At 40.0% G+C, this 27,575-nt stretch overlaps 1 protein-coding gene across 1 annotated transcript; it reads left to right on the plus strand.

Moving 5' to 3' along the window:
* The first annotated feature begins 18 nt into the window (after positions 1 to 18).
* LOC139738688 (protein lin-54 homolog) lies at positions 19 to 27,222 on the plus strand. Its single transcript, XM_071649319.1, has 11 exons — positions 19 to 66; positions 11,411 to 12,264; positions 12,693 to 12,906; positions 13,540 to 13,661; positions 14,579 to 14,758; positions 15,140 to 15,258; positions 18,251 to 18,325; positions 21,297 to 21,537; positions 24,399 to 24,598; positions 25,969 to 26,144; positions 27,073 to 27,222. The coding sequence occupies exons 2-11, from the start codon at positions 11,509 to 11,511 to the stop codon at positions 27,087 to 27,089; spliced, it is 2,100 nt and encodes a 699-aa protein (XP_071505420.1). The 5' UTR covers positions 19 to 66; positions 11,411 to 11,508; the 3' UTR covers positions 27,090 to 27,222.
* The last annotated feature ends 353 nt before the right edge of the window (positions 27,223 to 27,575 follow it).

Consider the following 27,575-nt stretch of genomic DNA (forward strand, 5'->3'; position numbering starts at 1 on the left):
TGGGATATGTTCAATAGGCGGCGCGTGATTTTGAACAAATGTTGACCGATGATGCCCATAAATTCCGTAAGATTTTCTCCTTGTCTTCATATTATTTATTTTTTACCGTGTTATTTTTTGGTTGATCATAGATATGATTACCACTTTCACCTGCTAAAATACTAATCAGTAATATATGAAAGCAAATATTCATGAAATAATAACTGGCTTGCTCGTTTTTATGGTGCCTTATGCGCCACGTAAAAGGAAGTTGGAGTGCACCGAGTGTATTGTATTGTGTATGCCCAAGGCAAGGGAGCGAACTGACCGCAGTCATGTTGGTGCACTGCACCGGTCGTACCCGGCAGTGACACAGCAGGTCGTGTGTATAGACCGTCGGTAGGTAACGTACTGATCAGTGCAGTGTGGTGTGCAAGAAGACACCGAGGCCGAGGGTAATTCTCCCCACTGCTAATATAATGTGTATCATTTCAAAGTGTTGCTGTGGTCCCTTGTGGTTGTGCCATATAAGTCGGCATTCTTAATTCAATTCAATTTCAATTTATTTTCACAAACCATTTTCACATGTATAGGGCCTACTAGAAATAGTAGGACAGTACGTAGTAGGGTTGGGGGTACCACGTATCGTCACCCCAAGGATCTGTAGCTTGTTTATTCTAAAAATATAACACAAATCCGCCTAATTCTTACCTCAAATATGCCATAAATACTGCAGTTTTGAATGTCGTGACCGTCTCGTTGATTATGAATCTCCGTTTTAAAATAGCGCAATTTTAGTGCGTGCGTTCCGTTTTCTTCGCGCAGCATAGGTAATACACGTGAATTTCACAGGCCATAGGTAATACACGTGAATTTCACAGACATGCGTCGTTACTGAGCGGATGTGTAATTTTTAGCTTGGTTTGTTTGAGTTTGATTTTTGTTTCTTCGTTTTTATTGTCTTTATAGCTAATGACACTTAATCCCGCGCGTACCTTTTCGTTCTATACGCAAACAGCCACGATACGCAGGGTGCCGATGGGAAGGTGCCCTGCCGATAGGTGGTGCCCCAACCATACTATTTGGCAGGAATACAAACCCTGTCTGTGGGGACACGTAACAATACATGTTACATTGTTTTGAATGTATTACTTTAGATGTAATTAGAATTACAAAAATTGAACCAGGTTGATGTTTACATATTAGATTCATTGGAATGTTCTGGCAAGAGGTCTTCCCATGCCCCATCTAGAATTGAATATCCAGGTTCTACTTTCTACACGAGATCTGTACATTATTCGAAGAAAACCCCTACAATACAAGCCTTGCCTAGTGACTGTAGTGTTCTAACGTTGGGACCGTGCTTCTCAACCATCAGGCCAGGGCCCTGTTGCATAAAAGTTATGATCAAACGCAAGTCAAGAAAATCATACGCTACTTGATTTTCAACCAATCAGAATGGAGCATTTGGGACTTGCGTTTGATCTTCTTGACTTGCGTTTGATCGTAACTTTTGTGTAACGGGGCCCAGGGCACGTTCAGGCAGTGGGCCACTGCCACGAAGATCTCGCAGATTGGCTGCGGTGTCTTTCCAAATTCAAATAGAATTTTAAAAAAGGAATCATATTCAATGTAACTGGGCCTATAAAAACTTTGTAAATGTAAGAGCCTAAGCTAACGCGGTAAGTGGATCTCAGACTAAAAAAAAAAAAAAAAAATGGTGATAAGTTAATGTTCTGAATCATTTGGACAACCCAGATATAGATCTATAGATATCTAGGGTTGCCTACGTAGATAATCTAGATAGAGTTAGGGTTGGGGTGATGGAAAGCCTTAAAAAAAAGGGGGGGGTGAATAGTATTAAAGTCCTGAGGAGAGAGGGTACAAATATAACTCTTTCCTATCCATCTTCAGTGGCTCAGATGGCAGAAGTATGCCAGTACCTTTTCCTTCCCCATAAAGTGAAATACTATTAATGTACATGTGTATATACACATACCCACACCCACACACATACACACACACAAAGCTAGGAAGTAACATATCCAATCCTGTATATTGCTTACATTTGTATTAAGCTAAGAAAGTTGAAAGAAGAATGTGGTCTGTGCTGGATTCCAGATCCCTTAGTATTTGGACTTGGGTTTGAGTTGATATCTCTAGTAATGTTTCACCTAAATATATCAAGCCCCATTTTTACTCAACCTCCATCAAAAGCGTTGCCTTTTTTCCCCCATAATTTTGGATTAGAATTTTTAAAAAAGAAAAGAAAAGAAACCACACTATTTCATGGGGTACAAAATAAAATCTTTCGGATTTTAATTGCATTTTTTATTTTGTTTGTCCAACTAACATTTTCTGATGTTTGTAACATACACCAGGTACACTGCTGAAACAAGCAGGGATAAATAAGATGTTAAGACTGCTGTCTGAGTACAGATGTAGGAGCATTCTCATGTACCAATGCCATGAAAAGAGTCCAAGGTGCCCAATCCCCTGTCCAGATTTCTTGTTACATACTGAGGATTTGGACTCATTTTATTCTGCATCTATGCAGCATGCACATGCAGAGAATCCAACACTGATTTTGTATTTGCTGCTTGTAATATAAGATGTCATTGATCTGAAGTTTCTCTGGTGACTATGGTGATGCCTATATGCGGTTATTAACAGGTTTTCCCATTTGTTTGAAAAATATTGATGCTAAATTTTCACCCCTCTGAATGATGTCTTGCTTTCATTTAATATTGAGACCATTAAATGTTGAAAAGAAAATATCCAGTCCAGCTGAACTGCCACATACTTGGTTATTTCAGTGATAGATGACCATTTACTTATACACATAAATCTATCCTTGTAGAACCAGTTCACATAACACAGGTAATATACCCCTTTGTAAAGATCTTGATATTTCGAAGGTTCGAAGAAACAAAAGAAGGATGTTGTTTGTACCATGTTCAATTTAGTATGCAGCAACAAATATTGGTGCAATGCATGCACTCTTCACAACGGTACAAAGGTAAACATCACAACCTCCATGTACGAAAGAGAAACAAAGCAAACCCCCCCCCCCCAAAAAAAAAAAAAAAAAAAAAAAAAAAAATCAAAAATCAAAAATCAAAAATCTTGGCCAATTTGTGACTCATAAAACATAAAACAAAGCAATATCATTCAAAAGTCAGAAATGGCAACCAATACAATTTTATTGCATTTAATATGATAAACAGATTGAAATATGATAATCCAATTGCCTCTTAAAAGTATGACTTTTCATCTTTTAAATGAAAAAAAAATGAAGGCAATGTGAACCAAAGAAAGCTGCAGGAAACTGTATCATCATATATATAGAAAGATGTACTACTAAATTCCTGCAACCCCTCCAAAAATGTTGAACTACAAGCCTACTTTATATGGGCGTGAAATATGCCAGTGCTTTACAATTTTCTCATTGTTGATAAAGTAGCAACATTTCACTTGCCCATTCTTACAAGGGAAACATTTTTTTTCTCTCACTGGCCCAGGGCCAACAGGCTAGTGGTTGTGTCAAGATTTCATGAAAATCTGATTTTCCTCTCTAAATTCTGAGTTTTGATGATATTCCATCTGTTTTTTATGTCAGGAAGTTGGCATCTCTGAAAAGCTGTGATAATTGTATCAGCATAAGTAATGAGTGTTGTACCTGTGAGCATTGTGTCTTCAAGTGCACAATTCTCACTGTTTTAGTGCATGTGATATTCACACTATTGTATGTATGTTTTTAATTCAGGAAATACAGTCCTGTAGTAATTATTTCAATTCTTATAATAATATTTCAGTTTATCTCCCCTAAGATTCTAATGTAGTACATATGGTTACCTCCCCTTTGTCTTTCCAGGTATATTGTAATGCAAGTGGGTTTCTGTTTGTTGGCACTCTCGAATTGCAATGTAAATCTTCCTCAATATTATTCAATATTATTATTATTATTATTAGTATTATTATTATTATTATTATTATTATTATTATTATTATTATTATTATTATTATTATTATTATTATTATTATTATTATTATTATTATTTATTATTATTATCATTACTATTATGATTATGATTATGATTATTATTATCATTATCATTATTACTCAAAATTTCATGTTAATTCTGGGAAGTTCTTAATTCTTGTTGGCATCAGCAGTGTCAATCATCACTCATGAGAGGAAGTCACTGTCCAGATAAACACAAAGAAATCACTTCCTCACAGTACAATATTGTCGCTACATACTCATGTACATGTACAAATGTATTTGCTCGCTTTGAAGCTTCAGTGCAGACTATGAATGCATGAAGTTACATCCTGGGTACATGTTTGTGTCATACGAATATTCTATACTCTGCCTTGCACTCCTGACTTCGTTTAATTTCACCTCCGAGCCTACATTGTAGATCACAACTTTCCTCTTGTCCATTGGGGAACAAATGATGTCAAAGGTCCAAATTTTACTGTATGTGCAATCGCTCAAGAAGTATTTTATACCATGCAATCAGACTCATACTTGGGATATGCACATGGTGTAACAAGCCATTTAACCCCTGGGCATTGCACAAGCTATGGCAAGAGCAAGGGTGATACGATTGTATACTGGTACCTGGTACAGCTATTGAGAGCAAATCCTGTAATTTCCGTTGATGATACAGTGTGTACATCAGTGCAGTGATGAGACAGTCTTTGATGTTATCATAGTTTAATGCATGTGGCTATGAACATGTTAATAGGCCATTGACACTCAGAATTTGGACGATATTTTTGTATTATATAATCAGGCAAGCAAGGATATAAAAAAAAAAAATAGATCACATTCTTCCATGTCATTTGTTGGGTGGCAAAATAGATCAATAGATATCTTGTGTATCATAGAAAGCATTTCACATTACAATTTAACATTTATATAGATGTACAGTACAGACATGTATATTGAAGTCTCACAGTGCGTGCTACAACTGTATGTAGCAACAGTATTACAGAACAAACTAGAGAAGCACTCTTAGAGCGCAGACCTCCGGCAAGCAGCTCATTTCCACCTCTGATCTTGTTCTTCCATTTACACGTGTAGATAGTTATTTCCACCCATATGTGTGCATGCTGAAAATCGGCTGATTTCCCAGTATGGAAGCCTTTTGTTATGTCATCAACTTCTAGCTGCATGGCACGCCTCGCCCTATGGCCCGCCTCGCCCTAGCAGAAACTACACAAAGTAGAGCACGCACTTTAGTGCAAGTTGCAAACCTCAAAAAATGCGCAGCTTGAACTCTCAAGTTCATTAACCCTACCTGCCAAAATATCGAAAATCCTTCATGAAATCCATAACATTTCCAGGATCACTACCCAAATTTAATAATCTGTTCCTTCTTTCTTGTGTAATTCTCAACCTTGCCTGTAAGTTCCATTCAAATCCGTTCACAACTTTTTTGAGTCATTTTGCACACAGACAAGCGAACCAAAGCGAACCAACTAATGCCAATGAAAACATGACCTCCTCTCTTTTTGGAGGAAATTAATGAACCCAATTTTGCAAAGGTTGTGATCTGAGGTCAAGGTGGAATATTTGAATCACCCAGTATACTCAGTAATCCAAATTAGATGCATTATTGCAAGATTTCTGTTTTCTATCATTTTGGAAAAGTGGCATTGCAGTGAGATGCATTGCATGTACATGTACATGTACATACCATAGAGATGGGACACTCTATAATTTTACACATGCAGTGTACTGCATTGTACATACAAATTAAGTTGTACATACAGAAAACTGAGCTACTAGTATTGTTTCCCTATCACTTTAATGGCTGAGACTACATTTTATAGCACAGTACATTATCACATCGTAGTCTGAGATACTTGATAGCATAGTAAAGACACATTTAGAGCTACCAAGTCTCACGCACTCTGCGTGAGACTCAAGCATTTAGGGGCAATCTCACGATCTCACGCATGACACCCATTTTTCTCACGAATCGGGCCAAGTCTGCAACTTGGGCCTGTAATAATGAGTATAGCTCAAAAGATTGAATTGATAGTTGCAAATGAAGATATATTTCCCTTTTGTCTTTCAAAATAAGTAAAAAATAGTCACTTAATTAAGTATGCACCTGATCGCACCATTCAGAGCTAAAAATTGAAAAAGCTCCCTACTGTGGGATGCCACAGGGGGGAAAAACCCCTCCCACACCCTTGCTTGCGCGCACATCCGCATGTCGAGATGCCAAGTCATGAAAATCTCACTCATAAAATTTTTTTGAACTTGGCATCCCTGCACATTATGGTGGCATTCACATACAATATACTGGAAACTATCCAGTGCATTCACAGTTTGGTACATGCCTCTGGTGCAAAGTTTAGAAATGTAATTTGTGCTCTACTGCATGGTACATTTGTACTTTATGGTAATAACTGCATGACATTGTTTGCAGCCTGCTTTACTGATAAATGTATTTTGTGAATATCTTCATGTGATTTGAAAGTGGTAGCTGAGTAGTCATACAGTCCTTGCAGTGAAATATTTGGGTCTTAGTTGTCTGTCCTAAGCCAAGCTGTTGCAATCATTCATAGTCTGGTGTTTGGTATGTGTTGTGCATTGATTGTGCCTCATGCATTGATGACTGTAGTTCCAAGTTTCTTCATGGCAGATCTTTGGGTGCCTCCCTTGGGGGTGGAGGGAGGGGACTAAATTGGGGCCCAGTTTTCACATTTCCAACTTCTTCTTGAAAACTCCTTGGTGTCCCAGAACCCCCAAAGTAGAGAAGATTTAAAAATTGTTTTCTTTAAAACCAGAAATGCTCTGAGGAAATAAAATGTACATTAACAGAGTGTACTTTGGAGCTTGTTTGATGGATCCAGGGGTGACCCCCTTGCAGCTGGCACCAAAGTGGGGACCAGTTTTCACACTTGGTCTTCTTTTTGAATGCATGGTGAAATTTTTACAAACTTATCAGGTATCGCCAGTATGGTACAAGATGTGAATGAACGCCATGTCCCCTGGAGCCCCCCCCCCCCAAAAAAAAACACCAAAAAAACAAACAAACAAACAAACAAACAAACAAACAAACAAAAAAACAGCTTCAAGTTCTTTTTTAGGGTATCAGTCTGCAAGAATGGTTGGAATGTGAACTGGCAATACTCCAAGGTGAGCACTATACTCACTTGATCTCCCCCTTTTTATGCCTCTGCCCAAAGGGTGCCTGAGGCATGTTTTCGGGTTGTTCATCCGTCTGTACATCCGTCCCCATTGGTTATGCGATAACTTGAATAATATTGAGTGGAAATTTACCAAACTTGGTCCAAGTATAAAATATAATTGGGCAATTACTTGATTAGATTTTGGGTGAAATCAGCCAGAGGTCAAAGGTCAAAGTCAACTCATCTGCACCGCAAAGTGGCACTTGAGGCGCTAGATTAGTATGTTTTCAGGTTGTCCGTCCATCCATCTGTCCGTAATTGATTTTGTGGATGATGTACTACTGTACATGTGATTTATGAACTGCTAGAGGAATCCAAATGAAACTTGCGTACATGTTTGTACAGAGTACATGTACATGTATGAGCGGATGAAGTTGTGTCTAATGACTTTTGGGCACACACACTCAAGGTCAATGATCAAGGTCCAATGCTAAATTTTCTTATTTCCCACATCTGCAGTGCCTAAACATATTTTTCATGAAACGTACTGTATCCATGTATTGCCAGATCAAGATTCTTTGGGGAAAGTTTAGGGTAATAGGGTCAAAGGTCAAGGTCAAATGGTAAAATTTCAGCATTTCCTCTTATGCATAGCAATATCTCTACAGTGCTTCAATGCAATTTTATGAAACTTAGTGTGTAAATTATTACCAGATTGGGATTCTCTAGGGAAAGCTCTTGGTCATAAAGTCAAACTTGACAGGTCAAAGGTCAAGTTAAAATGCTAAATTTCACTATATTCCTCAATATCTTCGAAATGGCTAAAGGTACCTTCATAACACTTGGTGCTTATACATGTACATTGCACATGTATTTACCTGACATTCCTGACATTGATTCTCCTTGAACGTTTGGATGAGAGGTCAATGATCAAGGGTCAAAAGTCAGACTGAAATAATAAATTACATTGTTTGATGCTGAAATTGTACTAGTTTCCCCATGCTGTGGAAATGATTGTTTGTATACAATAAGCAGCGTAATTGTATCCCCCGAACAGAGTTCGGAGGATACTGTGGATTTGGCCTCGTCGCGCTGCGTCCGCATCAGCGTCCGCCGCCGCCACCGCCGCAGAGATTTCGTTGTGAGCGCTCTACCAGCTGCATTTCTTTTCCGATCATCTTCAAAGTTGGCATGAAGGTGTATTATGGTTAGACGAAGACACCTATTGTTTTTGGTGATGGCGCCCTCGCTGGTTCCGTCTTTATACATGAAAAGGTAAATCCAATAGGGTCTGCTTGTGAGCGCTCTACTGGCTGCAGTTCTTCTTCGATCATCTTCAAACTTGGCATGAAGGTGTATTATGGTTAGACGAAGACGCCTATTGTTTTTGGTGATGGCGCCCTCGCTTGTTCCGTCTTTATACATGAAAAGGTAAATCCAATAGCGTCTGCTTGTGAGCGCTCTACTGGCTTCAGTTCTCCTTCGATCATCTTCAAACTTGCCATGAAGGTGTATTATGGTTAGACAAAGATGCCTATTGTTTTTGGTGATGGCGCCCTCGCTTGTTCCGTCTTTATACATGAAAAGGTAAATTCAATAGGGTCTGCTTGTGAGCGCTCTACTGGCTGCAGTTCTTCTTCGATCATCTTCAAACTTGGCATGAAGGTGTATTATGATAAGACGAAGAGGCCTATTGTTTTTGGTGATGGCGCCCTCGCTTGTTCCGTCTTTATACATGAAAAGGTAAATTCAATAGGGTCTGCTTGTGAGCGCTCTACTGGCTGCAGATCTTCGATCATCTTCAAAGTTGGCATGAAGGTGTATTATGATAAGGCAAAGATGCCTATGGTTTTTGGTGATGGTGCCCTCGCTTGTTCCGTCTTTATACATGAAAAGGTAAATCCAATAGGGTGTGCTTGTGGACGCTCTACTGGCTGCAGTTCTTCTTCGATCATCTTCAAATTTGGCATGAAGGTGTATTATGATAAGACAAAGATGCCTATGGTTTTTGGTGATGGCGCCCTCGCTTGTTCCGTCTTTATACATGAAAAGGTAAATCCACTAGGGTATGCTTCTTGATGCTGTGGGTTCGGGGGATACATGTGCTCGGCTGCGCGACCCGCCGAGCACGAAATTTCTAGTTAAATTTGGTAACGGTGTATTTAACAATTTTGTGCGTGCATTACCGCACAAACAGTGATGATGTATGGAAAATTTCTTGGCCATTCACGTGGGATCAGAGGTCTTGTGAACATGCTGAAATTTTACCTGTTTTCCAGTGGCTCAAAGTGTTGTAATGAAAATTGGTGTATGATTACCAGACAGTGATTATTTGCCAATCGTGTGAAATTGTTGTCTCACATGATTGGCAATATATTGTACTGTACACCTATTAGGAGAAGATTGCAATATGTTGGAGGCATACAAGTAGCCATAGCAACATACATGCTTCTTGTTCATGTCCAAGATATAAAATGAAATATTCATATGGAATGGAATGTACTTGTAAGAATTGTGCAAGTGACAGTGATCGTTCTTTTCAAAGAAATTCGATCGGCTAATCTAATTGAAATGAATCATGGCTTATTTTATCTCCTTCTGTGGCAAACAGAAAAACGACCAAGAAAACTAGAAAAGCACTCAGACAGCGCAGACCTCCACTGAGCCAGCAATTCATTTCCGCCCATATACACGCATGCAATTTCCCAATATAGAAGCCTTTTGTTTTAATTGTATGCAGCGCCTTGCCTGAGCAGAGCACACGCTTTAGTAAGCATACGTAAACTTCTAGTATACTCAGCTAGAACTTTCAAGTTCACTGACCTTACATATATGCCAAAAGATTAAAAATTTATACAAATTTTTGAATCACTACCAAAGTTTAATCATCTGTTCCTTTTTGTCGAGCCCACCGGAGGTGAGGGGAGACTATGGGATCACCTGCAGCGTGTCCGTCTGCCGTCCGTCCGTCCGTCATCTGTCCATAACGCTACAAAAACTTAAATAACTCTCTACTGAGGTCTTCAATTTCAATCAAACTTGGAGGGAAGAGTGGTTATACAAAGTTACACATTTTACCAAACATGAAGGTCATGTCACGGTCAAAGGTCACAGACAGGGGTCAATGAACTCTTAGGGCCCAATGTTCAGTTTTTACAGCGCGTTTTGATTATGGCTCATAACTTTTGATCCCTATGTCCGTTTGTGACCAAACGTGGTTGGTAGATGTTTCTTGGGGAGCTGAAGTTCATCACAAGGTCAAAGGTCACAGACAGGGGTCAACAATTTTTCAGGGCCCAATGTTAAGTTTTTACGGCGCATTTTGATTATGGCTCAAAACTTTTGATCCCTATGTCCATTTGTGACCACACTTGGATAGAAGATGTCCCTTGGGGAGTTGAAGGTCACCACAAGGTCAGAGGTCATAGGCAGGGTCAATGAATTTCCGGGAGTTAGAAAAACATTAATTTCTTCTACACGAATGGGCGAGACACATTTTGGCACTTGCCTTGTTTCATTATTGACTTTTCCTTCAAATTTCATTCAAATCCGTTCAGAACTTTTTGAGTTATTTTGCAAACAGACCAACCAACGCCGACAATCGCTTAACCTCCTTCCTTGGCGATGGTAAAAATCATAATTTATTAAGCTCCTAATGAGATATTACATGCATACAATATTTCATTATAGACCCCACTTCATGTCACATTACAAGAGTCTGAATATAATGCCATTGAGAATACAGAATCTTGTGCTCTGCATTCATATCTAACCTGTCTTTCACTCCTTGTGGCATTATTTACTTATACCTGTACATGTACAATAGTGTCTTTTTAATCAACAGGACTTACTGTATACGCCATATATTTCGCGAGTCTAAATTTTTGCGAATCGGGACTTCCCGACAATATTGCGAGTGGTTAAATTCGCGATCATGGAGTCATGTACTGAACGGAGAAATGTATACGCATACATCACATTCAAATCGGTATTAGAGTCAATATTTTCGCGTGTTTTTAATTTCGCAAATAGCAGCTGACTCGCGAAATTCACGAAAATTAAAACCTCGCGAAATATTCAGCGTATACAGTATATAAATAGACTTCTTTGTGGTGGCCGTATTAATTTTGCATCTGGATGCATTTCCACTGTACTATATGTACAACTGTGAAAATGGTCAATGCTTAGTAGAATAACAGAAAACTGGGCCAGGGATGAATACAGATGATGATTAATGACATAAAATGTGTTGTCATTTCCATCTTACATTCTACAGGTAACTATATGAGATAGTTGTGGTGAAGAATGACCAGATGACATCTGTCAAGTCCGCACCAGTCCCAGTCTACTTCGTTTTTCCGTAACGCGTTCAGCATGTCATCGGCGGATGAGAACATGACGGGAGAGACGAACGGTGGCACCGAAGCGCCCGAGAATATCATCATAAAGACAGAGGATGAGGGTCCTAACAAGGCAGCGGTGGAGAACAGCTCTACAGTCACAGTGAATGCAACAGCAGCAGTGCCAATATCACAGCCGACACCAGTCCAAGTTTTGACGCCCCAGATGTTAGCAAATCTGTCTGGCCAGCGGATGATCATTCAGAGCGATGGTGACCAGAAGGCCCTTTTGCAGGCAGTTAAGCGAGCTCTTCCTGCTTCTGCCTCCTCAGGATCGGAACAAAATATAACCAAAGTGGTTATCACACGGACACCTGGGACCAAAGCGCCCTCAGCATCTTCTGCGGCTGCGTCGGGACCAAGTACGGGGACAAAGATCCAAATTTTGCAAACTGCAGATGGAAAACAAATAATTCCCAGTGGGTCACCCATCAAGGTCATAACTGTGTCACAAGGGAGCTCCATTCCAAAGAACATTGTTTTGTCTTCGTCACCAGGTAAACAAACTGGCACCCTCGCTAATAAGATCGCACTACCTCCTGCCAAAAGCCCTGGCAAGACAATCACGCTGGCGAGTCCGACGACGCCAAAGAAGATTGCGCCGGCGTCTGCTCCAGTGGGGCAGACCATTCTTGTGAAAGGTACTACCGGTAATCCAGGGACAATCACTTTAAGTTCTGGAGCCGTGGCCAAGGTTGTCAATGTAATAAGTACAGCAGGTGCCTCTTCTGTAAGTACAATAAAGTTCTCATTACTTTCATCACTGATTATTCTTATCCTAAAGGCATCCTTATGCATAAGATTACCAACCAGTGGTTTTCTTGTAATGCTCCTGGCTTTTGTGCACAATGTTTGTAGCATGAAGTTACAAGATGTCATCATTTTTTCTTGTTGTAGTAAATGTTGCATTGGTAGTGCCCCATAGCAGCCGTGGAAAAAAGTGTGAAGTAATACTTTTAAGTATAGGATTTCGTTGTTGTTGTTGTTGTTGTATGTTTGACGAGGATAATTAAAAGATGTCCTGTGTAGAAAAGCATAATATTATGCAACCATATATTCAATATCCTCCTTCCCCCCCCCCCAAAAAAAAAAAAATAATAAAAAAATACCATAAGAAAACTTTTACACATTTTTAAATGGGAATGCTGTCCTTTTCAGGTACCTGGCATTGCCGCAGCATCACCGGTACCAGTTCAAATCCACCCTAGTGGTCAAGCGCAGCAGCAGCTGGCTCCTGGTGTGACAGCAATTAGGCCAGCAGGAAACTTGACCACTCCAGCCAATGTCCAAGCAGTCAACATGTCAGGGACAAAGTTCCCATATGTCAGACTTGTGACGGTTTCTACAAATGCTACCACTACAACTACACAAGGTACAAGTTCATTCCTTGAGTAGATGACATGAAGCAGTTTATGGGTACCAACTTGTACTTTTAATCAAGACAGCAATATGTGTGTACAATTGACTCTAAGTACAAAGTAATCTACATATGTACTCATTATTCTGTTGTTTGTCTTGTCTTAGACATGAACATGGATAGTGCAGTGACATTATCCAGATGAAAAAGGTGCTTCACATTGATGGAAATCTGAATTCAAAGTAAACTTTTTCGTGGCTCTTTTCAGTGAACAGCTGTTTAAATCTAGAAGGAGATTATGAAGTTATAGCTACAGTGAAGTAAATACTTGAAGTAAATACTACAAATTTGAGGATCTTATGTTTAATATGTTATTGCCATCTAAGAATCTGTGATTATATTCGCATGGTTTGGGGTAGGTTGTCAGTACTTGTAGCATTTTGTCCTTCCTGTTCCACTTGTCATGTCTACATTGCTTCATATTCCTTTCATTTAAATTAGTGTGTTATCTAGGAAAGATTTTTTTTTCGATGTCATTTTGGGAATAAAGAATCAAATTTATTACACTGTATGTGTATTGTTGTACTGTCAACAATTTATACGCTAAATCCTCTGTGTTTATTGTTTGCATTTTACTTTAACACAAAGCGAAATCAATGATACAACTGGCCAATGCTAAGCCAATAGCTCCAGCCCCTGCTGTCACAACGGTATCATCAGCCGGCAGCTCTTCACAGAGAACAGTCAACGTCCCTATTGCGCCTGCCCAGGTATGGCTGTCTATTCCTTTCCTATGGCGAAGCTGCTACCGCCATCAAACACTTGTGATTATTGCATTCAAAAAAAGCCAACAACAGACATCAGGAGGGTCACATTAAATCCACTGTCAATATCGTAAAGACAGAATTCCTTTAGTTGAAAACAAGGGAGAATTACAAAGAATATAAGATACCCTATCGCCCAGAGGCTTTATCCCAGTCAAGAGAACTTCTTATCAATTGTGGTCTCCTCCACCTTTATATCTTGAGATAGGATGAAATTAGTATGTTGATATACGTGGTTGTTATACATGTAATCATATCCATGTCATTTCAAGTACTCTTGTTTGCAATATTGATATGATGTGAACATCATTGATTTTGTTAGAATGATTTCATCCGTACAATTGGATAGATAAAGCAGACAAACTGAATTCCGAACTTAAACAGCAGTTTGCATCTATGGGGCTACGCAGACCTTTTATTTAATTAATATGTTATTTGTGTATCAAGTAGTCAGAATTCAATATGTTGTAATACCCCGTCCTTATCTTCATTGCAGTTAGATTAATCTGTCACAGATCAGACATGCATTTGTACTTTGTAATGGCATTTATGATTATTTCAATACCAAATGTGTACTACAAGTGTAGGCTAAGATGCGGCCTCAGGTGGTGGCCTCAGGTGCCATCTTACAGGATGGACAAAGGGTTTGGATAGAGAGGGGTTTTATGTGTGTGTGTGTGTGTGTGTGTGTGTGTGTGTGTGTGTGTGTGTGTGTGTGTGTGTGTATGTTTTCTATGTAATCATCTCTATACTCTCACTCTAGAGTTCATCTAATGTGAACATTATTGATGTTCATATTTTTGTGTGTTTCTTTTTTAAAGTGATTATGACCAATGTTTTTTTTCTTTCTTTCCATACCCCAGAGTTCAGCCAAGAGCACAGCACCAGCTCAGTCTGGTAACCAGCCGAGATTCATCATGCCTGCCAATGCTCAAGTGAAGATCATCAATCCGGGGAAGCTCCTGCAAGGCACCACTCTCATGTCAGCAGGTGGCAATCTACTCCAGGGCTACGCTGTAATACCCACACAATATCTCGCCCAGGTGAGTAGTTAGGAATTGATGTTGCATCTAATCCAGCATCACAGAGAGGCTTCGAGACATGATGTTTATGGGATTTCTATACCTCCTTCTAGTGATGTTGCCATGAGATGTTGTAAAACCTAGTAGAGTTTGGGCGCTTTGTGTGATGTTTTGTTCTGGTGTGTTTTATCTATACTAGTTGTGTTTTATTTTGTTTTATTTTTTCTTTCCAAATACGAACCTGTCTTTCTGTGCATACATGTATATGTATAGTCTGAATGAAGATTTGACTGGACAGCATAGTGAAACCAATGTCTACTCTCAGCCGTTGCTGCCAGCAATGTACATGTGTATGTTGTTTTATTTACGTGATGACTTGTGGTTTTTTTTATCGTAACCCAGCAACAAGTTGGCAATCAATCCTCCCAGGCAGTCATCCCTGCTGCGTCCTCCAAGTCAAGTGGAGCACCCAGCCAGCCCCCAGCCCCACCACCGCCAGCTAAGCACACCACAAGCAATGGGTGAGTTTCCTTATCACAATATATTCCCTCTCTGGGCATCACTGTGTATACATGTACATTGTACATCGTAGCTTTTGCTCATTCGGATCATATTGTTTCTTGTGCATGAATGGGTGTGGTGTTCATTTTTTGCGGGGGAAATTATGTTTCTGTGTTATCTATAGAATTTCGTGTAATGACGGACGTTACAGATGTTGTGTATTACATATCGTTTGGCCATTTGTCTGAATGTGTTTGTTTTGTTCCCATTAAGATGCGTCTGAATTTCAATCAATTCGATAAAAGGATGTAAGGTTATTTCACAAGGAGATAGTTATGCTTGGCCCAAGAACAATTGTATTCTACATGAGTGGATTAGACTTTTGACAAAAATCCCTCAAGGTCAAAGGTCAAGGGTCACTGACTTTGCTCACAAATTTCATAAGTTCAGCAATAACTTAATCCAGGAATATCCAGTGATCATATGATTTAGTAGAACAAGTAGGAGTGAATAGACAAGTGTATTTGTGAAATAATGTTGGTAAAAAGTCAAGGTCAAAATGATGGTACTTTTTAGCTCACCTGAGCCAAAGGCTCAAGTGAGCTATTGCGATCGCCCTTCGTCCGGCGTCCGTCGTGCGTCGTGCGTCGTGCGTCGTGCGTCGTCCGTCGTCCGTCGTCCGTCGTCCGTCGTGCGTCGTGCGTCGTCCGTCGTGCGTCGTGCGTAAACTTTTTACATTTTCATCTTCTTCTTGAAAACCCCAAGACCGATTTTCATCAAACTTGGCAGGTAGCATCCCTAGGGGGTTAGGAACTCAATTTGTTAAAATGGGCACCATGCCCCACCCAGGGGGCCCCCAGGGGGGCCCAAACCCCCCAAAATTAAGGAATCTGTAAAAATCTTCTTCTCTAGAACCAGAAGTGATAGAGCTAAGTTAATACTATGAGTTAGTACATTGATGACTGTAGTTTCAAGTTTGTTCATGGCAGAATCAGGGGTGCCCCCCTTGGGACCCAGGGGAGGGGGGTGGGGAGGGGTTCTAATGGGGCCTAAATTGTACATTTTCATCTTCTTCTTAAGAATCCCATGACCCATTTTCACCAAACTTGGCAGGTAGCATCCCTAGGGGGTTAGGAACTCAATTTGTTAAAATGGGCACCATGCCCCACCCAGGGGGCCCCCAGGGGGGCCCAAACCCCCCAAAATTAAGGAATCTGTAAAAATCTTCTTCTCTAGAACCAGAAGTGATAGAGCTAAGTTAATACTATGAGTTAGTACATTGATGACTGTAGTTTCAAGTTTGTTCATGGCAGAATCAGGGGTGCCCCCCTTGGGACCCAGGGGAGGGGGGTGGGGAGGGGTTCTAATGGGGCCTAAATTGTACATTTTCATCTTCTTCTTAAGAATCCCATGACCCATTTTCACCAAACTTGGCAGGTAGCATCCCTAGGGGGTTAGGAACTCAATTTGTTAAAATGGGCACCATGCCCCACCCAGGGGGTCCCCAGGGGGGCCCAAACCCCCCAAAATTAAGGAATCTGTAAAAATCTTCTTCTCTAGAACCAGAAGTGATAGAGCTAAGTTAATACTATGAGTTAGTACATTGATGACTGTAGTTTCAAGTTTGTTCATGGCAGAATCAGGGGTGCCCCCCTTGGGACCCAGGGGAGGGGGGTGGGGAGGGGTTCTAATGGGGCCTAAATTGTACATTTTCATCTTCTTCTTAAGAATCCCATGACCCATTTTCACCAAACTTGGCAGGTAGCATCCCTAAGGGGTTAGGATCTCAATTTGTTAAAATGGGCACCATGCCCCACCCAGGGGGCCCCCGGGGGGCCCACACCCCCAAAATGAAGGAATCTTTTAAAATCTTCTCTAGTATCAGAAGTTATAGAGCTAAGATAATACTATGAGTGAGTACATTAATGACTGTAGTTTCAAGTTTGTTCATAGGAGATCCAGGGGTGCCCCTCGGGGAGGGGGGGGGGTGGGGTGGTTGGGAAGGTCCAAATGGGGGCCTAAATTGTACATTTTCATCTTCTTCCTGAAAACCTCATGATGGATTTTCGTCAAACTTGGCAAGTAGCATCCCAAGGGGATCAGGATCACAATTTATCAAAATGAGCACCATGCCCCTCCCAGAGGGCCCCAGGGGGCCCCAATCCCCCCAAATTAAGGAATCTTTAAAAAAATGGGACCTTATTGTACATTTTCATCTTCTACTTGAGAGTGCCTGGTCAAATTTTGGTAGAGCTGTGAATAATTTAGATTAGTGACTGCGTGAAAGGTGAACTTGCGATACTCAGGTGAGCGCTAGACCTGCGGGTCTCTTGTTTTTTGTTTTTTTGGGGGGGGTATTCTCAGTTATTACTTCGTAAAAAAATGCTCCGTGATGTGGTAAGAAATGTCCAGCAATGATGTATGGTGGTAGGCAGGGTAGAAATAAACAGACAATCATTTGTGTGAACATGAGAATGGTGATTATAGGTCAGCAGCCAAGGTCAAAGGTCACAGCACTTTCATTATGAATGTAATTATCTTTTTTTTAGCTGTAACTTCACCCAAGAATTTTTAAAAAGGGAGTGTTTGGCTATCATTTGAGCACTTTTAAACACAACAGACATCACAAGGTCAATTTCACAACTATTCCGTCATTAATGTCTCTATGTTACATATACAGGATGTATGTTCAGTGGTTTTCACTGTGTGAGTGAATGTCTTCTAAACCAAAAGACGGATTGTGCCACTTCTTGAACAGTAAATTATATGAGTTCTGATTTCTATCCAACCAAAACATGACTCTTCCACCACAAGCAGCCAAGACTGCATCTTGTATTTTGAGTATTACACGCTTTTACACTCTAGGAGATGCCAATAAATGTAACTATTCTTGTGTGTCAGTAATAATCACTTAGACCTTTACAATACTGCTGTGAAAACTTGACAACAGGCCACTTTTTTTTATCATTGTCTTTTCGTTATTACATTTTGGTTGGTTGTAATTCTCCACAGGCTTCTTGCAACTGATGCATCAGGAAACCGGCCCCGGAAACCATGCAACTGCACAAAGTCAGCTTGTCTCAAATTGTAAGTTTCATGTCTCAACAAATCTCTTTATTATTATACATTTATTGTCATGTTATGACCAAAATCACACTGAGAATAATCCCACAAAAGAACCAATAAACTGATGTTCAGGCGGTTTATTTAATAGTAATATTTTATATACAGACAGCGATCAATAAAACAGTTATATATCAGTACAATGATAATGTAATCACTTTACATGCATTACAGTGAAGCGTTATCTCCACAAATATTGCAGGTCAGCAGGTAACACAGGACTGACTATAACAAGTCACTTCAGACTCAGAAGTGACATAACTCTCAAAGCAGAGGTGTTGGGTACTCTGCCTACTTTAGAATTTCTGTGGCTTGAAATATGTAGGTACCTTCACATTTTCTTGAAGGTTCAGTAATTCTCTCCAACCTGGGGCTACGTACTTGTGATTTCAAGAGCCTTCTAGAAACCCTAGTTGACTCACTGTCTAGTTATGTGCATAATATTGTACCTAAAAATAACTACCAATCACATTGGGCTACAAGGACAGTGTATGTATTGCATCACTTAGCCAAATATGTAGGCACTTCCTAGAACATTCTAGAGTGGGTGAGTTCTCTCCCCTCACACGTGTGTACTGTAGCTATACCAAAATAGAAACTTCTCCACTAATCTGGTCAACCTGTGTACATAGCACTCATTTAAGCAACCATACAATACATTTTATATCTACCAAAACATACATTCATGACAGTCACCTGTGTGATGACTATATGATATTGATGAATTCGATTGATTAATTTCAACGAATCATATTGCAGAACGTATTCCACTCACCTTGATCAAAATTGAATATATTCAGTGTGGGTATAATTCAGTCAACAGAGTTCACATGTGATTTTTTATTTCATCTTTCTCTCATGTGTCTCTGTAGTAATATGCCAAGATGGTGTTTTTCTGTTACTGCAGAAGTGTTTTAAATTGTCATGCTACTCAATATTGTCATATCTTTATACCCCCGCCAAACGAAGTTTGAAGGGGGTATATAGGAATCAGCGGGCGGTCGGTCGGGCGGTCGGTCCGTTGCAAATCTTGCGTCGCGAACTACTTCCTCAGTTTTCAACCGATTCCCATAAAACTTGGCACAGATGTGTGCCTTGGGTTGTAGATGTGCAAGACATATTTTTTGACAGTACCCAAAAGTACGTTGCCATGGTAACGGCATATTATGGGCAAATATGGGTACAAATCTTGCGTCGCGAACTACTTCCTCAGTTTTCAACCGATTCCCATAAAACTTGGCACAGATGTGTGCCTTGGGTTGTAGATGTGCAAGACGTATTTTTTGACAGTACCCAAAAGTACGTTGCCATGGTAACGGCATATTATGGGCAAAAATGGGTACAAATCTTGCGTCGCGAACTACTTCCTCAGTTTTCAACCGATTCCCATAAAACTTGGCACAGATGTGTGCCTTGGGTTGTAGATGTGCAAGACGTATTTTTTGACAGTACCCAAAAGTACGTTGCCATGGTAACGGCATATTATGGGCAAAAATGGGTACAAATCTTGCGTCGCGAACTCCTCCCACAGTTTTTGATCAATTTTTATGAAATTAGGTACAGATGTTCATCTGAATATGTTAATGTGCAAGACACATATTTCCGCAGTGGCAAAAAGTGCGTTGCCATGGTAACGTCATGTTATTGGTAAAATATAGGGCAAAATGCTTCATGGCAAAACTGCTTCATCAGTGTTCTTCCAATTCTCATGGAATTCATATTGAATGTTTGTCTTAGGATATAGGTCAGCATGACACATTTCTTGACAGTGACAAAAAGTATGTTGCCATGGTAACAGCTCACATATTATGAGCCAAAATGATGGAAAATTTTGTGTTGCAAACTACTTCCTCAGTTTTTGCCCAATTTCCATGAAACTTGGTACAGATGTGTGCCTTTGGTTGTAGATGTGCAAGACGCATTTTTCGACAGTACCCGAAAGTACGTTGCCATGGTAACGGCATATTAATGGCAGAAGATCAAGGAAAGATCTTGTGGATTTAACTACTTCCTCAGTTTTTTGACCAAAGCTTATGAAATGTTGTTTGGCGGGGATATAACCAGTCGCTGTAGCGACATTTCTAGTTTAGTTTTATTCCTGCAGACTGTTTTATCAGCTTGTCAGTTGGCATCTGTACAGATATCCAGGTTTTGAATTATGCATGAAAGTAATAGTCTTCCTTCTCTTTTCTTGTGAGACAAGTACAGAAGGAACAAATTTGCTAAGAAACCCCTTCAAAATACTTCAGTCTCCGACCAATTTACCCTAAATGAGAATGTTCTTGACCATACCTTGATGCTGCATAGGTGTAGACCAGATGTTTTGTAGTTTAATTTATGGACTTATTCTTATTTCTAGCTGACTATGATAATGACAAATCAGTAGTAGTGAGAGGAATAACAGAGGTCCCAAACAGCAACAGGTTTGGTGATGCAGAATACTCTCTCACTCTGTGGTTTTAATATAGATCTAGATAGCTTGCAGAATCTATAAACTTTTTGAAAGTGTTGCTCTTGCAGTCCCTGGTGATATTTATGGTGTATCGATGCTACTGGGGCAGCCAAGGCTCTGCATACTGTAACAGTGGAAATTTTTGTGATGTGGAAATTTTTGCGATGTGGAAATTTTTGTGTACTCTCCCTACCAGAAACTAGTGCAAAAATAGAAACTTACAAATATTTTGGTTTGTGAAATTAACACTATCTAATGTTTTGAAGGCACGGAATTTAAAACAAATGGAAATCAATAAACCTGCTGAGGGCGAAAAAATTACTCACGCAAAAATTACCAGTTTTGCAGTATGAGCCTTAATTCAGGCAAACAGCTCCATCTAATGCCACCAGCCGTGCATATACCCAGATGAGCAAATCTGGCTTTATAATGATGTAGAACGTTGTGAGAATGATATCCTCATACTGTGCTACCAAAACACAGGTACTGTGACTGCTTTGCCAATGGCGAGTTCTGCCGCAACTGCAACTGCCACAACTGCCTGAACAATCTGGAACACGAAGAGGAGCGGACCAAGGCTGTCAAGGCCTGCCTGGATCGCAACCCGCTGGCCTTCCATCCCAAGATAGGCAAGGGCCAAAACGGGGAGAGCAACAGGCGGCACAACAAGGGCTGCAACTGCAAGCGCTCGGGCTGCCTCAAGAACTACTGTGAATGCTACGAGGTAAAGGAGTGGAGAGGAGTAAATTGATTTCTCTGATTTTTTTTTTTTTCCTGTATCAGTTTGAAGATCTGTTTCATTTCATCTGACAGTTTAGAATAAGAACAGGTGCGTATTTGGTGAAACCAGTCAGAAAATATTTGATAAACGTAGCATAACATTTTTTGTCATTACAAAAATGAGAGATGATTCATATCTTGCATAATGTATTTGAATGAGGTTAAGACTTGAACACATTGACAACTGGTTTTTGTCAAGCCCACCGGAGGTGAGGGGAGACTAAGGGATCGCCTGCGGCGTCTGTCCGTCGTTGGTCCATCCGTAATGCTACAAAAACTTAAATTACTTCATACTGAGTGCTTCAATGTCAATCAAACTTTGAGTGAAGAGTGTTTACGTGAAGTTACACGTGTTACCAAACAGGAAGTTCACCTCAAGGTCAAAGTCATAAGCAGGGGTCAACGAACTTTAAAGGGCCAATGTTCAGTTTTTACGGCGCGTTTTGATTATGGCTCATAACTTTTGATTGGTATGTCTGTTTGTGACCAAACTTAAATGGTAGGTGTCCCATGGGGAGTTGAAGGTCACCACAAGGTCAAAGGTCACAAACAGGAGTCAATGAACTTTTAGAGGTCAATGTTAAGTTTTTACGGCGCATTTCGATTATGGCTCATAACTTTTGATTGGTATATCCGTTTGTGATCAAACTTAAATGGTAAGTATCCCTTGGGGAGTTGAAGGTCACCACAAGGTCAAAGGTCACAAACATGGGTCAACGAACTTTTAGGGGCCAATGTTAAGTTTTTATGGAGCGTTTCGATTGTGGCTTATAATTTTTGCTCGGTAGGATTGTTTGCGGCCAATCTTTGGTGGTAGATGTCTCTTGGGGAGTTGAAGATCACCACTAGGTCAAAGGTCACAGACAGGAGTCAACAAACTTTCAGGGGCCAATGTATGGCTTATAACTTTTGCTTGGTAAGACTGTTTGTGACCAAACTTTGGTGGTAGATGTCTCTTGGGAAGTTGAAGATCACCACAAGGTCAAAAGTCACAGACAGGGGTCAACAAACTTTCAGGGGCCAATGTTAACTTTGACTTTGTTTATATCTTACAGAGTATTTTTTTCTCTTTTTTTTTTCCGATCATGTTCTTTCTCACAATCAAATTGTATGTTCACCATTTTTTGTCAACCATATGACATTTTCACAATTATTGAAATATACTGTTCCATGTTCTTTTTCAGGCCATTTTCTTTGCAAATAATTCTTGTTTTACAAAGCTCTTGTACTAACACTTTGCCTCGATTCCACTTTATAACAATCAAGTTTAGATTTTTACAAATGTGTTGTGGTACATTTGTGGGCAAGACATATTTCGGCACTTGCCTTGTTTAACAAGCAATGATGATTATAATCCCACTTTTTTTGTGTGTGAATAAATGTGTTGCCATGGCAACAGCAGTTTTCATACCAATCAGACATAGAAATGTGGAATGTCGATTGACCTAACTCCTTGGCCCGAATTCACAAAGGTGGTACAATCTTTGTCTATGGTTTAAACCATGGACAAAGACCGTAATTTGTATGGGGCGCCAAGTGTCCCATGGCCTATTTTGTTACGACATCAGTCATTTCGTTGAAGAAATGATCATTTTGTCAATGAAATGTTAACAGTTTCTAAGGAAATGAACATTTCATTGCCGAAATGACTGATTTTGTAACGAAATAGGCCATGCAACACTTGGTGCTCCATACAAAACTATGGTCTTTGTCCATGATTTAAACCATGGACAAAGAGTGTACCACCTGCGTGAATTCGGGCCCATGAGTTTTTTAGTATTTGACTTGAAGTTTCGCACATGTGACCACTACAGTATGTAGATGTGTAGAACACATCTTCTGTCAATGTTGAACAATGCGTTGCCATGTTAGCAGCATTTTTTCACTAATCATACAAAAATATTATGGATTTAGCAAACTCCCTCAGTCTTTAAGCATTTAGCTTGAAATTCGTCACATGTGACTGCTAGTAAGCAGATGTGCGAACTTAATCTTTCGTCATTGTTTACAATGCGTTGCCACGTGAACAGCATTTTTTCTGTAACAAGCATACAAAAATATTGTGGATTCAGCTTACTCCCTCAGTCTCTAAGCATTTGACTTCAAATTTGGCACATGTTATCACTGCATTACCTAAACATGCAAAATTTATCTTATGACATTGTTTAAAAATGTATTGCCGTGGTAACAGCATATTTCAAATGAAAATCATACAATAATATGAATTCAGCTAACTCCGTCAGCTTCTGAGCATTTAAGTTGAAATTTAGCACATGTGACGGTTGTGATATATAGTTGTGCAAACATAATTTTTTGTTAATGTCTAACATTGTGTTGCCATGGTTACAATATTTTTTAATGAAAATTATAGCAATTGCAAGTTTATTCATCTTACTCAGTTTTTGAGTACTTGACTGGAGATATGGCACGTGTGACTATCAGTGAGCAAAATGCATTTATTCTATGTTGAACAATGCACTGCCATTGAAATAATTTTTTTGTGTGTGGATAAAAAGCATACAAAATAGTTGCTGATTGAGCGAACTCCCTCAGTTTTAGGTGGGGGTATTAATCACATTGAGTGATAATTCTAGTTATTCCAGCTTTGCTAGCCTGTCTTATAAGTGTATGATGTTGTCATATTCAGAACAATAGATGCCTTCATCTTTTTCTTCTGAGTTGGACCTCTGTTACCGATTCTATACTGAGACTTCATAGCTTGCAAAGGGCTGATGTGAGTAGATAAATGTAAATCCAGACGTGAAGCTAACATGAAGGCTTCATGACCAATTCTACTCTGAACAGGCAAAAATCCTGTGCTCGTCGATTTGCAAGTGTGTCGGCTGCAAGAACTTTGAAGAGAGCCCCGAGCGCAAGACCCTCATGCACCTGGCCGATGCAGCAGAGGTGAGGGTCCAGCAACAGACGGCCGCCCGCACAAAGCTCTCCTCACAGCTGCAGGATTACCCAACCAAGACCAAGGAGTTCAGTGATGCAGGGGAGAGGTGAGCACTGGTAGATGTGATAAGTGGTGATACAAATTTTTTTGTACTCTCTGAGGATGTCATCACAGTCTTCTGTCATTAAGTACCAGTCAATGCACAGTTTGACATTGTTACACCTCATACAGTAGATATTATTTTTAAAAAAAGAAACTAATGTAAACGCTGATATTTTTGCCCGATTAATATTTTGCGATGAGCAACTCAAGAACAGAATCTCGAATTTGTGCTGTGCAATTGCGTTATACTCGAATATTTTCATCCATTCACAGAAAAGTTGTGCTGCCTGATCTATTTGAATGTACAGCCTGCATAGAATCTACGAGTACTGCACACACACACGCGCTCAAATGAAGTCTACTAGGGCACATGCATGCACACACACACACACACACACACACACATGTACCATAGAGGCACCACTGACGAAACCCATATTTAAACCAATTCAAAATGTGCAGAGAAAAATGTGAAGATATCTTTTGCGCGTTCTAGAATATTGCACTAGCCAGAAGTAGCACGACATATGGGGCCTTAATTGTACATTTTCATCGTCTTGAGAATGCATGGTCAAATTTTCACCAGACTTTGCAGATATTGTTGCTTGGGTAATAGAATATGTATAGGCACAATTCTCCACCTGGGATAGGTAGGGGGGAACTGGAATAGCCCGAAAGGGGGTTGGGGGGAGAGACAGACAAAACCCTCAAATTAAGGAATCTTTTCAAGTCTTCTTTTCTCAAATTGTAAGCAATATGCTATGGTAGTGCTATGTGTAATTTAGATTAGAGACTGCATGGAAGGTGAATTTCCGATACTCGGGTGTGTGAAAGACCCCCCAGGTATTTTTTTAACTTGTGCAAATTTGCTAAAAATAACCAATTCCATCTGAAATTTCTCAAACATAGGAAAATGGAGAAAAAAATTAAGAGTTACCAATTGAATGAGGACAAGGCGATAATTTCTACAGCAAAAATATCACAGGACTTGATTGGTGATTGGTAGTTGACCTTTGCCCTCATAGGTATACAGCTATGGCCGGTGCCACGTTTTCAAAAGCGTGTGTGTGTGTGGGGGGGGGGGGGGGGGGGGGGGGGGTGGGTGGGAGGGGGCCCACTTCCTGGTTTCGTCAGCTGACAAGCCAAAAAAAATGGTCCTCAGGGCAAACTCGAAGGCCTTACCATGCTCACACTTCAAAGTATAATTTTTTCTAGTTCCACTTCCGGCGTAAAACAAGTGGGGTGGGGGATGGAGCAAAGTTGTGACACCCTATGTATTCCTATGTATGGTGAAAAAAAAAGTGGGGGGGGGGAGGAGGGCCGAAATCATTGGCAGTACTGACAGAGTGAGATTTTCTCCCATCTTCTCCTCAGATTGCCTTTCTCCTTCATCACCAAGGAGGTTGCCGAGGCAACGCTGCAGTGTCTGATGGCCCAGGCCGATGAGAGCGAGAGGAGCAGTCACCCTTCAAATCTGGCCGAGTCCCTCATCCTGGAAGAATTCGGCCGATGTATCCTACAAGTGATCCACTCAGCAAGTAAAACTAAAGGTGGGCTATTATTACATGAAGAAGTTAGTCTCGATGGGTAATATTGCTTGATCAGAATCTGACATGTCCACATCCACTCAGCAAGTAAAACTTAAGGTGGGATATTATTACAGGAAGAAGTTAGTGGGGATGGGTATTATTGCTTGATCAGAGTTTACATGTCCACATCCAACACAGGAATTTAACCTCCGTGGTACATTTGAGAAAGATTCTGAGCATCATTCAAAGTGGATTGATTGTTGAGGTGTCTTTTCTTCAGGTGATCCAGTATGAAGGGATCACACCAGTCCCCAGTAATAGACTGAATGATTGTAGGAACATATATGGAGACTTTGTCACAAAAGTGCCAGTGTGACTCGTAGAATAATTACAGTGGAGGAGAAATAAAAAGACTCAACAAATTATTAACAAATTTAAACAAGTGTAGGGTAATAAGTGCAATGTTTACTTTCTTACCACTTTGTATTGAGAATTAGGTATACACTTGTATATGTGGAGACATCATTTGGCAGTATGCATAGTCTTGTCCTATTTTCACTATGTGTGTTTGGGAACCAATCCAAAAGTTTGGTTTACAAATTAGTTATATTGATCAGACTTGAAAGAAATAGTCATGCCAGTTTCTGCCACACATTGAAAATATCAGACATAAAGATCTTGCTTACCTAACAGAATTCAGGGAACAGTAAGATTGTTTGCTGTACACAGCAAGTAGGCCATGGTACATCTGATTTGTGCTTGCCTTGGTATCAGGCAGTGCAAGTGACTTTCCATATTAAAACAAATCATAAACCAGTATACAAGAAAACATAGGAAAGTATAGTGTTACACAATACCATGCAATGTGTCACATGATTTGCAAAATCTAGTAAAAAACTGTATATTACCAGTTGCACTGATTTCCTCTTATATTTGCTTGTCTTTGCAGGAATGAATCCAGAGTAAATCCATGCATTTTAGCAAATGCAGCATCAAACAATTTTCTCTCAGAGATGGCAGCATGATTGGAAATGGAGGCAAATGATACAGAATTGTTATCTGTAACTACCAGGAACCTCGTCAACATTACGAGGACAGGAGTACATATCACTGGACATGATTTTCTCAGTATCCCTGTGCCTGATTAGGATTAGAGTTCATGCATCCGTGTGCTGTTGACAAGTTTATGTAGGAAAATGTGTAAATGTGGAATATTTCTTGCAGCGGAAATACCGAGAGAAATTTGCACATTTTTTTACAAAGTTAACATCAAGACACTAATATGAAGCTCCTGTGCACTATGATAATTGTCTCTGCAATTTCAAATACAAGTCATGCCATACCCATTGGCTGAGCTCAAAGGAAAAACCAATCGAGGAGCCCTGACTACAAATTGAAGAAACTTAAATGCACTGAAATTTCTTTGTGTACAGTACTCTATGAGGAGGTCGT

Source organism: Diadema antillarum, unplaced genomic scaffold (assembly GCF_040938485.1).
Source record: "Diadema antillarum isolate AM-2024a unplaced genomic scaffold, OU_Dant_1.0 seq00000764_RagTag, whole genome shotgun sequence".
Taxonomy (NCBI): domain Eukaryota; kingdom Metazoa; phylum Echinodermata; class Echinoidea; order Diadematoida; family Diadematidae; genus Diadema; species Diadema antillarum.

What these genes read in the sequence shown, in the direction of transcription:
- LOC139738688 (XM_071649319.1), top strand. Translation starts at nt 11,509, where the DNA reads ATGTCATCGGCGGATGAGAACATGACGGGAGAGACGAACGGTGGCACC. An exon ending in GTACAGCAGGTGCCTCTTCT is followed by an intron (nt 12,265 to 12,692) that starts GTAAGTACAATA and finishes TGTCCTTTTCAG; the next exon opens with GTACCTGGCATTGCCGCAGC. An exon ending in TTCAGTGATGCAGGGGAGAG is followed by an intron (nt 24,599 to 25,968) that starts GTGAGCACTGGT and finishes TCTTCTCCTCAG; the next exon opens with ATTGCCTTTCTCCTTCATCA.